At 46.2% G+C, this 13911-nt stretch overlaps 1 protein-coding gene across 2 annotated transcripts in view; it reads left to right on the top strand.

Moving 5' to 3' along the window:
- The first annotated feature begins 1003 nt into the window (after window positions 1-1003).
- The window catches only part of aspscr1 (ASPSCR1 tether for SLC2A4, UBX domain containing), a 175065-nt gene continuing 162157 nt past the window's right edge, over window positions 1004-13911 (top strand). For both annotated transcript variants that reach the window (XM_078401392.1, XM_078401391.1), the window contains exons 1-3: window positions 1004-1116; window positions 4908-4963; window positions 9393-9507. In XM_078401392.1, the coding sequence (XP_078257518.1) occupies window positions 1024-1116; window positions 4908-4963; window positions 9393-9507 (264 nt within the window). In that variant the 5' untranslated portion in view covers window positions 1004-1023. The remainder of the gene's footprint in view (window positions 1117-4907; window positions 4964-9392; window positions 9508-13911) is intronic.

Genomic DNA, 13911 nt, shown 5'->3' on the forward strand with positions numbered 1-13911 from the left:
ACCATTGTACCCTACACACCAAGGACAATACCTGCAAGTCTTTGGAATGTGGGAGGAAACAGGAGCACCCGGAGAAAACCCACGCAAGTCACAGGGAGAACGTACAAACTCCATGAAGACAGCACCCGTAGTCAGGATCGAGTCCGGGTCACTGGTGACATAGCGGAGTCAGGGGGTAGGGGGAGAAGGCAGGAACGAGGTACTGATTGAGAATGATCAGCCATGATCACATTGAATGGCGGTGCTGGCTCAAAGGGCCGAATGGCCTCCTCCTGCACCTATTGTCTATTGTCTATAAGGCAGCTACTCTATCGCTGTGCCATTGTGCCGCTCTGACTATCATTATACCCTTGCCATTCATATGATCCTGGGGTGATATCCATTCCCTTGTTTTAGGGGCGTCTCCACCAGACTCTACCCCCAATGTCTAGCAGGGGAAGAAGCCTAGACTGTGGTCCTCTTCCACAGAGTCTGACTTGGTGTTGGCTGCACCGAGCTTCAGTGCGTCCCTCAGCACTGCAGTCTGGAGCGGGCCAGTTGGCAACATTCCCCGATGGACAGCTCGCTCCGCCACGAGGGCGAAGAGCAGAATGGCCTACTCCTGCACCTATTGTCTATTGAGATCAACAATTGTGTGTTTGTAATTTTGTGTTTATCTTCAGTATATAATAAACCAGTATCTGCAGTTCCTTCCTGCACAAAATGCTGGAGTACTCAGCGGGACAGGCAGCATCTGTGGAGAGAAGGAATGGCTCATTCGGTGTAAGGCAGTATCTGCAGTTAGTTCCTTGCTGTGCACGATGCTGTTGGGGTGATCATTCCTTGTCATGTTCATGTTCAACAGGCGGCTGCCGGACCTCCGCGAAACACGCCTGCGCAAACCCGACACTGCCGGGATTGCGCATGCGTGAGCTCGCTCGTATGGCCGGTGGCGGCATCACACCTGCGCAGACCCACACACCCCAGTTGTCGGCACCGCGCCTGCGCACACCCGACCTGGTGCGCGTGAGCCGCGTCACCGCCATGGCGGCCGCTGGGGTGACGACGGTGACGGTGCTGGCCCCGAACGGGCGGCGGCAGCAGGTGAAGGTGGCGGCCGGCAATCCGCTGCTACAGGTGAGCGACGGAGACCGGGGCCCGGCCTCTGGCTGCTGGTGCCCCTCCTGTCCCCCGCGGCAGGGCCCGCGCGGCCCAGTGTGAGGCGGTGCCCCTCACCCATGGGTATGGGGGGCAACTGTGGTACTGATGCTGCCGGGCCCGCGGCCCACTGAGGCCGTGCCCCTCACACATGGGGGCAGCCCTGGTACTGCTGCTGCCGTGTCCCCAGGCCGTGCCCCTCACCCATGGGGGCACCTGTGGTACTGATGCTGCCGGGCCCGCGGCCCACTGATCCCGTGCCCCTCACACATGGGGGCAACTGTGGTACTGATGCTGCCGGGCCCGCGGCCCACTGAGGCGGTGCCCCTCACACTTGGGGGCAACTGTGGTACTGATGCTGCCGGGCCCGCGGCCTAGGCCGTGCCCCCACCCCCACACACACGGGGGCAGCCCTGGAACTGATGCTGCTGATGATGCCGGGCTCCCATCCCACTGTGAGGCGATGCCCCTCACTCATGGGGGCAACTGTGGTACACCTGTTGTTGCCGTGTCCCCGGCCCAATGAGACGGTGCCCCTAACTGAACTCATGGGTGCAGCTCGGTTGCTGCTGATGCCACTCCCCGCCAAGGCCACCCCCCCCCCTCCCCGCCAAGGCCACCCCCCCCCCCCCTCCCCGCCAAGGCCACCCCCCCCTCCTCGCCAAGGCCACCCCCTCCCCGCCAAGGCCACCCCCTCCCCGCCAAGGCCACCCCCCCCTCCTCGCCAAGGCCACCCCCCCCCCCCCCCCCCCCCCACCTCCCCGCCAAGGCAGTGCCCCTCACACATGGGGGCAGCCCTGGTACTGTCAGACCTCCGGCCCACTGAGACGATGCCCCTCACTCATGTGGGCAACCCTGCTGCTGCTGCTGCCGTGTCCCCGGCCCACTGAGACGATGCCCCTCACACTTGTGGGCAGCTCTAGTCCTGCTAATGCTGCTGGGGCGCTGCTCGCTGGCACCAACCCTGCATGTAATTTCTGTTTCTGTTTTCTGCTGCACAACCGCCAACAGCTGGGCTGTTATGATAAATAGGGAACCAATCCTCTCCTGATCGTAGCATTAGATTTATTATAGTCATGTGTACCGAGGAACAGTGAAAAGCCTTGTTCTGCATGCTATTCTAACAGATCAGATAGTTCTGCGCATAAATACCATCAAGCCAAACTCTAGTACAATAATTGTGGGAAGGAACTGCAGATGCTGGTTTACACTGAAGGTCTGAATAAAGGTCTCGACCTGAAACGTCACCTATACCTTTTCACCAGAGATGCTGCCTGACCCACTGAGTTACTCCAGAACTTTGTATCCATCTCAAGTACAATAGTCCTTGGATTGCACATTTTGTTGCAGGTGTGCATGTCCTTGACAAAAATACAGTGAAACCATTATCTAATAAATCCAGAAAGCTGCACCTGAATGTACTCCATATTCTCATTGCCGAGGGCTATATATTCAACGCTGAGAGAGCTTTATATTCAATGCTGAGAGTGCTCTATGTTTAATGCTGAGCTAAATTCTGCGGTATATATCTTTCTCTTTGCTCTACTTATTGCACTTGAGATTGGCTTGATTGTATTTATGTATAGTATTATCCAATTTAACCGGATAACATGCAAAACAAAGCTTTTCACTCTACCTTGCCACAGGTGACAATAATAAACCTAATCATGAACAATATATTCAGTAAATAAGGTTTCCAGCCTTGTTATTTGAAGCTGCAACTCATGGTCATGTACAACTAATTTGCACAGAGATCACCACAAACAGGATTGATCAATTCTAGGATAGAACTAGTGTGAATGGGTAATTGTTGATTGGCGGGCCGAAAGGCCTGTTTCCATGCTATATCTCATAGCTAAACTAATCAAAAAAATCTATTGGTGTTGGCAGATGGCAACATGCTGATCACTGAACACTGTAGAGTCTACAGTAAAACAGACCTTCAGTCTGACTAGTCCATGCCAACCAAGATGCCCATCTAAGCTAGTCCCATTTGCCTGCATTTGACTCGTATTCTGCTAAACCTTTCCCATCCAAATGCCTTTTAAATGTTGTTATTCTACTATCTCAGCCAGTTCCTCTGGCAGCTCCTTCCATATACCCACCATTCCCTGAGAAAAAGTTGCCCCTCGGGTTCCTACTAAATATTTCCCCTCATAAACTTTTGCCCTTTAATTCTTGTTCCCTAAAAATAAGTTTAATTTAGTTTAGAGACACAGCACAGAGACAGGCCCTTTCGGCCCACCGGGTCCGCGCCGACCAGCAATCCCCGCACATTAACACCATCCTATATCCACTAGGGATAATTTTTTTCTACATTTACCAAGCCAATTAATCTACAAACCTGTACGTCTTTGGAGTGTGGGAGGAAACCGAAGATCTCGGAGAAGACGCAGGTCATGGGGAGAACGTACAAACTCCGTACAGAGAGCATCCGTAGTCGGGATCAAACCCAGGTCTCCGGCACTGCATTCGTTGTAAGGCAGCAGCACTACCGCTGCGCCACCGTGCCGCCCGATTGTGCATTCACTCTGTGTCCCCTTAAGATTTTACACACCTTTATAATGTAAGATCATCCCTCAATCTCTTATGCTCCAAGGAATAAAATCCTAGCTTGTCCAACCTCTCTCTATAGCTCAGTTCCTTGAGTCCCTGCAACATCAGTGTAAATCTTTTCTGCGCTCTTTCACGCTTAGATAGATAGATAGATAGATAGATAGATAGCTTTATTTGTCATCCAATATTGGACGAAATTCGGTCACCCACAGTCCAACAATAAAAGCATTAAATATGCATTCAAATTACACAACCCCAAAACCCCCAAAACACAGTCCAACAATAAAAGCATTAAATAGGCATTAAAATTACCCAACCCCAAAAACACACAAAAAAAGAAACATCCATCAAAGAAACATCCATCACAGTGAGTCTCCTCCAGTCCTCTCTCTCCTCACTGTGATGGAAGGCCACAATGTCTTTCCCTTCTCCCGCTGTCCTCGCCCGCAGTCAGGTTGTTGTGGTTGCAGGCCGCACCGGACGGTCCACAGCGGGCCAAGCCCAAGGCGCGTCGCGTCGCAGCCGCTCCCGCAGCCTCCGAAAACGGCCGGCTCCGCCGATGATAATAGCATTTTCCTATAACTGGGTGACCAAAACTGAACAAAATACTCCCAAATGCGGCCTCACCAATATCTCGGACAACTGTAACATAACATCACAACTTCAATACCCAACACCTTCACTGATGAAGGCCAGCCTGTCAAAAGCTTTCTTCACCACCTTGACCATATATTTTTCATCACCATGACGATATATTTTTTGTAAACTATCTACACTTCACGCTGCTTTCGCAAGGCCACCAGCACAACCAATGATGAGTCTCACCTCTTCTCCCTGTGTCCTTCAGGCAAGAGTTACAGAAGTGTGAAAATGAATACTTCCAGATTCAGGGACAGTTTCATCTCAGCTGTTATTAGGCAATGGAACCATACTATTATTAACCTGCCATCTATGCCATTGATGACCCTCGGACTATCTTTAATTGGACTTTATGGGACTTTATCTTGCATTAAACATTATTCCCTTTATCCTGTACCTGTGCACAGTGGACAGCTTGATTGTAATCATGTATAGTCTTTTCGCTGACTGGATAGCATGCAACAAAACAGCTTTTCACTGGACCTCGAAAAATGTGACAATAAACAAAACTAAACTAAACTTCAGTTCTCCAAGATAAAATGCAGTTTATTTCTGATTTTGTATTTGTATTTTAGGTTTTAGAAGAGGTGTGCAGAAAACAAAGTTTGGATCCTGAGGAATATGCTCTCAAGTAAGAATTTTTGTTTTAAATAGTCTATTTTTGTCTTAAGTCTTTCACTTCAATGAGAAAAGGAACCAATCTGTTATTGTTATAGGTGTATAAATGATTAAACATGTGTTTTATAATACTTTGTCGTTAAAATATCTCCACTCATGACATTCCCAGTGCCTGTGATTTCCCTGGATCAGGACAATCTCCTGCAGCAACGATTAAATTAAGAACAAGGCCATTTTCAGTTATATTTAATCCTTTAGCAAAAATGATGTTTTAACGTTGAAACCTTTATTTTTGGATGGTTATTCAATATCAATGGACTGTCAGAAATTTGGCATGTATGAGACAACAGTTTCACTGTAATATTTTGGAATTGAAGATAGATGCAAAGTGCTGGAGGGTCTCAGCAGGTCAGGCAGTATCTCCTGAGAAAAAGGGATGGGTGACGTTTTGGGTTGGAACCCTTCTTCCGTCCAATGTTTTGGAATTGTTGGGAGCTGTATTGCAATGGTTCTGCAAGCATGATGCTACCAAATAGTACATCTGTATGTCCAGACCTTGCATTTGGTTGCAGATGCAAAATAATCTTGCAATAAATTACAGCATAGACCAATATGGTCAAATGATGGACCTCATTGAGCTCCATATAATGTAATCTCCTTATAGGTATGACCTTGATTTGCTTGAACATTTATTGAACCAGCTGAGAAAATGCTGTGTAATTGTCCTTCGCTTGAAGTCTTTATTACTTTTTGATTGGATCTATTGATCAGAAAGCCTCTGACGAGGTAAAGCACAGATTCCTTTTGCATGGAATAATTGTTTTACTTGCTGTATTGTTGCCTTCAGGCAGTATTGTCCATATGCAAATCCTCATAAAATCTGCTAGTATCTGTTCAGGTCCTCGACCCGAAACGTCACTCATTCCTTCTCTCCAGCGATGCTGCCTGTCCCGCTGAGCTACTCCAGCATTTTGTGTCTATCTTTGGTGTAAGCCAGCATCTGCAGTTCCTTGCTACACACTCTGTTCAGTAAATGCTTAATTTGCTTTGGAGATATGGCATGGAAACGCGCCCTTCGACCACACCTACTATCAATCGCCCACTCACACAATTTCTATATTAACCCACTTTCTCATCCACTCCCCACACCCTAGGTGTAATTTACAGAGGCCCTTTTAATCAACAAACCCGCCTGCCTTTGGGATGTGGGAGGAAACCCACGCGGTCACAAGGAGAGCATGTAAACTCTGCACAGACAACACCCGAGGTCAGGATTGAATGCAGGCCTCTGGTGCTGTGGGGAGCAGTTCTACCAGCTGCACCACTGTGTTGCTTTGCATGCTTAAGTCAACATGCAATCCCTTTTTTTCATCTCAAATTCCAAATTATCGTACCATTCAATTTCCATATTGTACAATTTCATATCCTCTAAAAATAATACTTTGAAGGATCGGTTAATATAAAAGTGCTTTCAAATGTAAAAGTAATATACAAGTAAATAGTCAGAGCTATGGGTTCTTAGGATAAATATTGCATTCCCCTTGATCATGAATCCAGCAACTATTCCGCTGAATTATGTGGAGTTTGAAAGAATTTGAGGTTATTTATCAAAATACGCCAGAAACAGAATATTTGCGTTTAAAGCAGAAAAATGATGAAAATACTCAGCAAGTTTCCTTGAAAGGTCATCCCATGAAAAGTCAGTGATATGAACTGTGAACTCTGTTTCCACATCACGCGTGTTAAGCGACCTGCATAGTTCCAATGTAGGAATGAAATGCAGATGCTGATTTACACCGAAAATAGATACAAAATGCTGAAGTAACTCAATGGGACAGGCAGCATTTCTGGATGGAAGGAATGGGTGACAAATAAAATATAAACATAGCACAAAAAGCAAGGAAATTTGTGTTTGGTAGATTATTTCTTTGTTGTAACAATGCTTCTTGGCAATAAATCTTATACCGTTGGAAAGCCTGTTTATTTCCCTTTTAAATGGTGCCACATTTGTAAGGAACATGCATTTGTGGGATGAGCAGCAGAGCTGAGTATATGGGTTGCGCCCATGAAATATTTGCCAAATCTTCTCTGCCAATGCCAAACAGCTTATTCTGCTGTTGCTATTGACTCTTGTTTTGAGCTTTTGGTACCCCCAGGTGTTGACAATCAGGTGCCTGATTGGCACCTGATTGGCAGCATCTGTGAGCATGGGCCCTGCTACAGTGGTCAGTAGGTGTCTGCTCCAAGAATCGGCATGCCACGTTTGACTGATCTGGATAGGGCCCATGCGATAGGGCAACTTCAAGCTGGTGTTCCGCAAAACCAAGTTGCAGCATTATTTGGAGTGAGCCCTAGTACCATCTCCAAAGTGAAGGCCAAGTTCCATATAACGGGGGATGTCAGAGACAGGCCGCGAAGTGGGCGTCCCAAGAAGACGACACCCGAAGAAGACTGTTTCCTCACCCTGTCAGCACTTAGGAACCGTAGGCTGTCTTCTACAGATTTGCAGTCAAGGTTTGCAGGACGATATGGCCGACGGCTCTCTGCCCAGACAATTTGGAACAGACTGCTCGCAGCTGATCTCCGGTCTCATAGGGCTGCCAGGAGGCCTGCCATGACTGCCCTTCACCGTCAGGCCCGTTTGCGCTGGTGTCGGCAACACGTGCACTGGAACCTGAACATGTGGAGGAACGTTATGTTCAGCGATGAGTCCAGATTCTGCCTACGGCAGTTGGATCATAGGGTCAAAGTGTGGAGAAAACGCGGAGAACGCTATGCTGATTGCTGCACCGATAGAGTAACATCTTTTGGTGGAGGCAGTGTGATGGTGTGGGGCGGCATCTCCCTCACTGGAAAAACGAGGCTTGTCATCATTGGAGGCAATCTCACTGCAGAGAGATATCGAGATGAGATTCTGCAACCAGTGGCAATCCCATATCTCCACAGTCTGGGACCGAACTCTATCCTCCAAGATGACAATGCTCGCCCCCACAGAGCAGGGTTTCTCAGAGACTACCTCCAGAATTTGGGAGTGGAGAGGATGGAATGGCCTGCCAGCAGTCCTGACCTCAACCCCATTGAACACTTGTGGGATCAGCTTGGGCGTGCTGTTCGTGCCAGAGTGACCAACACAACCACGTTGGCTGACTTGCGACAAATGCTGGTTGAAGAATGGGATGCCATCCCACAACAGTGTGTGACCAGGCTGGTGACCAGCATGAGGAGGAGGTGCCAGGCTGTTGTGGCTGTGTATGGTTCTTCCACACGCTACTGAGGCTCCTGTTTATTAAATGAATAAATTGTTAAATTGCCAATATGTCTTGTTTCTTCAGACTTCAATCATCCAATCCACCAAACAACACCGAACAAGAGTCAATGGCAGAATAAGCTGTTTGGCATTGGCAGAGAAGATTTGGCAGATTTTTCATGGGCGCAACCCACATACTCAGCTCTGCTGCTCATCCCACAAATGCATGTTCCTTACAAATGTGGCACCATTTAAAAGGGAAATAAACAGGCTTTCCAACGGTATAAGATTTATTGCCAAGAAGCATTGTTACAACAAAGAAATAATCTACCAAACACAAAGTTCCTTACTTTTTGTGCTATGTTTAGATTTCAGCCCATAGTCTATCTCCTGTGATGGAGACAGTGAGATCAAGAAACGGCAGGGACATGTCAGAGATGGGCCAACAGTATCTGAGTGCAGGATTGAAATTAGTAGTGAAGTTAATGAAGTCCGTGAGTACAGAGAAGGTTCACCAGATTGATCCCTGGGATGGCAGGACTTTCATATGAAGAAAGACTGGATAGACTAGGCTTATACTCGCTGGAATTTAGAAGACTGAGGGGGGATCTTATTGAAACATATAAAATTCTTAAGGGGTTGGAGAGGCTAGATGCGGGAAGATTGTTCCCGATGTTGGGGAAGTCCAAAACCAGGGGTCACAGCTTAAGGATAAGGAGGAAGTCTTTTAGGACCGAGATGAGAAAACATTTCTTCACACAGAGAGTGGTGAGTCTGTGGAATTCTCTGCCACAGAAGGTAGTTGAGGCCAGTTTATTGGCTATATTTAAGAGTGAGTTAGATGTGGCCCTTGTGGCTAAAGGGATCAGGGGGTATGGAGAGAAGGCAGGTACAGGTTACAGAGCTGGATGATCAGCCATGATCATATTGAATGGCGGTGCAGGCTCGAAGGGCCGAATGGCCTACTCCTGCACCTATTTTCTATGTTTCTATGTTTCTGCATGGGTGCACGAGGTGGCCCCGATGCGGCCCCGATGCAGTATGAAGAAGGGCCTTGACCCGAAACATCACCCATTCCTTCAATCCAGAGGTGCTGCCTGTCACACTGAGTTACTCCAGCTTTTTCTGCATATTTCCAGTGTTCACTATATTTTTTACTTATGGAGAACGTTGAGGATTGATCGTTTGATTACAGGTTCCAGAGAACAGTTTTGGATTTGTCCCAGCAGTGGAGATTTGCCAATGTACCTAACAATGCTAAATTGGAGATGGTTGCAGTTACACGTAAACGTGTTGGAACAGAGACCACGGTAGGTTGCTCGTTTTTGTTACTGTATCAGGAAACAAATTTCAATGCTCGGACTTTCAGTAACAGCAGTGTTAATTGAAATCACTGTAATTAGGTTTGTTTTTCTTTTTGAAAGCCACAAAAACCCTACAGATGCTGGAAATCTGAAATGAAAGAAAATTGTGGAAGTTCTCAGTATGTCAAGAGACATCCGTGCCGCGAGAAACACAGTCAGTGATTCCGTTGATAACCTTTCATCAGAATCTTTCTAATGAAAAGTTGTTCAGCGAAAACGTACCGTTCTTACATTCTTCACAAGTGCGACTGACTTCTTCAATCTTATTATTTAATTCTTACATTAAAGTGATATTTTATAAAAAAACGAATTCATGCTCTCATCAGGATACTGATGCCAACAAAGCACATTAAGTTCTTAAACACACCATTTACACTTTTACCCAGAGAAAAGGAATCAAGAACCAGAGGTCATGGGTTTAAGGTGAGAGGGGAGCAATTTAAAAGGAACCTGAGAGGAAACTTTTTTTCACACAGAGGGTGGTAGGTATATGGATTGAGCTGCCAGAGGAGGTAGTTTCAATTACGAGTTTTAAGAGGTGTATGTTGACTACATTGGAAATCAAGGCATAGACTTGGGTTGAAGTCTGTGAAAACGGTGGGCCATACTAAATGACTAGAAGATTGGTAATAAAATATGCTGAAAGTAGGTGGCATACAAATATAGTTTCCCAGTACTGGAACTTTAAACCAGATACAGATACTGGAACTGGATACAGCGCGGAAACAGGCCCTTCGGCCCACCGAATCCGCGCCGACCAGCGATCACCCCGTAAACTAGCACTATCTTACACACCAGGGACAAATTACAATTTTACCAAAGCCAATTAACCTTCAAACGGGGAAGTCTTGGGAGTGTGGGAAGAAACCGGAGCACCAGTAGAAAACCCATGCGGTCACAAGGAGAGCATACAGACAACATCCGTAGTCAGGATCAAACCCAGGTCTCTGGCATTGTAAGGCAGCAACTCTAATGCTGTGCCACTGTGCTGCCCCTTGTTTGTGAGATTGAAAGATTGAAAGGAAGGATGAACAAGTTTGTAAAGGATGGGGTTCGACTGCCATGGAAGGATCAGGGTTAAAGGCTGGGGATTTAATTTTTCACAGCTCTTTTTGTGCAGTGAAAAATAATCGCCGAAGTAGAGGAAAGGAAAATAGTGGTTACTACCACATCAATGCTGGTGTAGAGATGCTCAATGTTGGATTTGCTTCAAAACCAGATGAATCCTCATCTGAACCGCATGCTTAATGACGCACCCCCTGAGTTTCATCTGAGCTGGATGATCAGCCATGATCATATTGAATGGCGGTGCAGGCTCGAAGGGCCGAATGGCCTACTCCTGCACCTATTTTCTATGTTTCTATCTATCAAACTAAAAAAGATGATTGCATCCAATGCTGGAAACTGCAGTGGGACTGTTCTGTGGTGACGTATTCCTTTCTTGGTGGGTACGTTTTCAGGGAAAAACAACAATTGGCCAAAATCATTCGGGTGAATGCAGGACACTTACAAGTTGATGCAAGTTCAGGAAGTGTAACAAATGGTACTTGCAAGAGAGAATAAAACACAAAGTGCTGGAATAACTCAGCAGGTCAGGCAACATCTCTGGAGGACATGGAGAGGTGATGTGTCAGGTCGGGATCCTTCTTCAGACTAATTGTAGTAAGGGGGATAAAGCTGGAAGAGGATGCAAGTGATAGGTATAGTGATAGGTGAGGGTAGTTTGACAGTCTAGAGATGTAAAGGAGATGAAAGGGCATCAGATAAGGAGAGAAGTGGTGAAATATAAAGCAGAGGTAGTGATATAGGTTAAAGGGAGGGGGGGGTGTGATATTATGAGAGAAATGGGTGAGCACCAGGATGAGGAGCTGGAAAGACGGAGGGGGAAGGGGGGGGGGGGTGTTATCTAAAATTGGAGAATTCAGTGTTCATGCTGTTGGATGTAAGCTACCTACAGTAAGATAAAACTGCAGCTTAGTACCAATTACTACCAGTATTTTGTGTCTATCTTCGAAATTAACCAAAGACGTACAGGTATGTAGGTTAATTGGCTGGGTAAATGTAAAAATTGTCCCTAGTGGGTGTAGGATAGTGTTAATGTGCGGGGATCGCTGGGCGGCACGGACTTGGAGGGCCGAAAAGGCCTGTTTCCGGCTGTATATATATGATATGATATGATATTTGCAGTTCCTTATACACTAATACACTAAAATTACCATGATATGTTTATCATGATGCTTGGAAAGAGTTTTCTGAGAAACCATTATTGAACAATACTAGTAATTTTTAAATAAGTTGAAAATGCCAGAATAGCATCAAGTTACTTAAAGTAGATTTATATGAATTAAAAAAATTATTATTGAATGATATATGAGAAATGAAGTGCAGATTTTGTGCTGACTGTGTTCTTTTACACTTGTTCAGGGTAGCTAGACCCAGCCTTCCCAAACTGTCAAGTATATAGAATGTGTTGGAAGGAACTGCAGATGCTGATCTAAACTGAAGATAGACACAAAAAGATGGAGTAACTCAGTGGGTCTATCAAAAATTCAGTCTGAAGGAGAGTCTCGACCCAAAACGTCTCCTATTCCTTTTCTCCAGAGATGCTGTCTGTCAAGTAGATGGAACTCAATGTGTAATAATATTAACATGTGCACCTTCTGAAGCAGATTGATAAGAAAATGGCCATTAGAAGCAGCAGTACTTTAGGTTCTCGTTTTCCTAACCACTTCGTCTGTATGACGTATTATGTCCTTGAGAATGCATTCAGTTGTAGATTGCCAAACAGAATTGTGTCAGCGATGTTCTGGGGATTGTGCCAGACGTAGATCTCTTGGAGTAAGATGTTGAGCATCTCGTACCCAGGTATCAGTTTTCTTTCCAGTTCTGGTGAGTGAGCACCCAATCCTTTAATCGGCTTTTGTTTGGGCTTGGCACGTGTTTCTCTAAGCTTTGGAGTAGGCCTGAGGCATTTGAACCATTTCCATTGTATCTTCATGTAATTGGACTTTATAGTGTGGGAGATCAAAGGCTCAAATGTTCCATTTTGGAGAGGCTATTCAGGTTCCATTTCCAAGTGATCACGAACCTCTGGACCTGCTCCTGGTTAGTCAAGTAGGTGTACGTGTTGAGACCTTAACCTGAGTGTCTCTTCTACCTGGAATTGTCACCTCACTGCCGCTGTCTCACAATCCCAGAGACCCAGGTTCAATCTGCTTAGGAGCTGTCTGTGTGGAGTTTACAAGTTCTTCCTGCGACTATCTGTAAAATAGCCCTAACATGTGTCGAGTGGATGAGAAAGTGGGATAACACAGAACTAGTGTGAATGGGTGATCGATGGTTGGTGAGGACCCAGTGGACCGAAGGGCCTGTTTCCATGCTGGACGTTTAAACTGAAATTTTCCTCAACCTCCTCGCGTGAGAAAGTTCCATCGAGTGTCCAGGACAAACTGATGAGGATGAGGGACACACATGTGTCTGCCTCTTCTGAAGAATGAGAAAATGGCACTAAATATATCCAAGAATCTAAAAATAATCTGTTTGCATATCTGTAATTCATTTGGTCTATAGAATTCTCCATCACCATCTATAACTCTTGTTTCCCTTTCCCCTGACTCTTCAGTCTGAAGAAGGGTCTCGATCCAAAACGTCACCTATTCCTTTTCTCCAGAGATGCTCCCTGATCCGCTGAGTTACTCCAGCTCTTCATGTCTATCTCGGTATAAACCAGCAACTGCATCATGAATCGTCTGCATGAAGTTTAACGTGGGTTTTGAAGTCTTGCCAACGCGTTTATATTGCAGACACCGTTAGTTTTTAGTTTTTGGAGGCCTCGGGTGCTGTCTGTGTGGGTGAGCTGTAGAAGTGACCCTCACCCCAACTGTCCCTTGCCAGCAAATTTGAATTGCAACCGCCTTCTACGAACGATTGTAGGAGAGAACTTGGAACCCTCGATTCCAGAATCTTTTTTGGGTGGGCGACTCAATGTGCGGCCAATCAGATTTTCCAATCGTGACACCCTTCTCTTTACCGGCCAATCCAAGTGGGTTGGTGGGAACACCTCCTGGGCCATCAACATTGTTGCCTGGCAGGAAGTTTTGTGCTGCCTGTGGCTTGTGAAACTTGATTTTGCCCAGTCCTCTGGATATCAATGAGCCAGTAGTTCCAACCTGGAAATTGTTCAAATCTGCAGCCAGAGGTGACTCAAAGAACTCTGGGAGCAGTTCAAAGAATTGTTGTGACGTTGGTTCATCCAGCAGTTCTTGGAAAGTGGAATCTGTAATTAACCACAGTTGCTGATTTGGTGCCAGGTAAAAAAACTCCCCATCCTTTAGATAGATCAGGATTTTG

Source organism: Rhinoraja longicauda, chromosome 6 (assembly GCF_053455715.1).
Source record: "Rhinoraja longicauda isolate Sanriku21f chromosome 6, sRhiLon1.1, whole genome shotgun sequence".
NCBI classification, from domain to species: domain Eukaryota; kingdom Metazoa; phylum Chordata; class Chondrichthyes; order Rajiformes; family Arhynchobatidae; genus Rhinoraja; species Rhinoraja longicauda.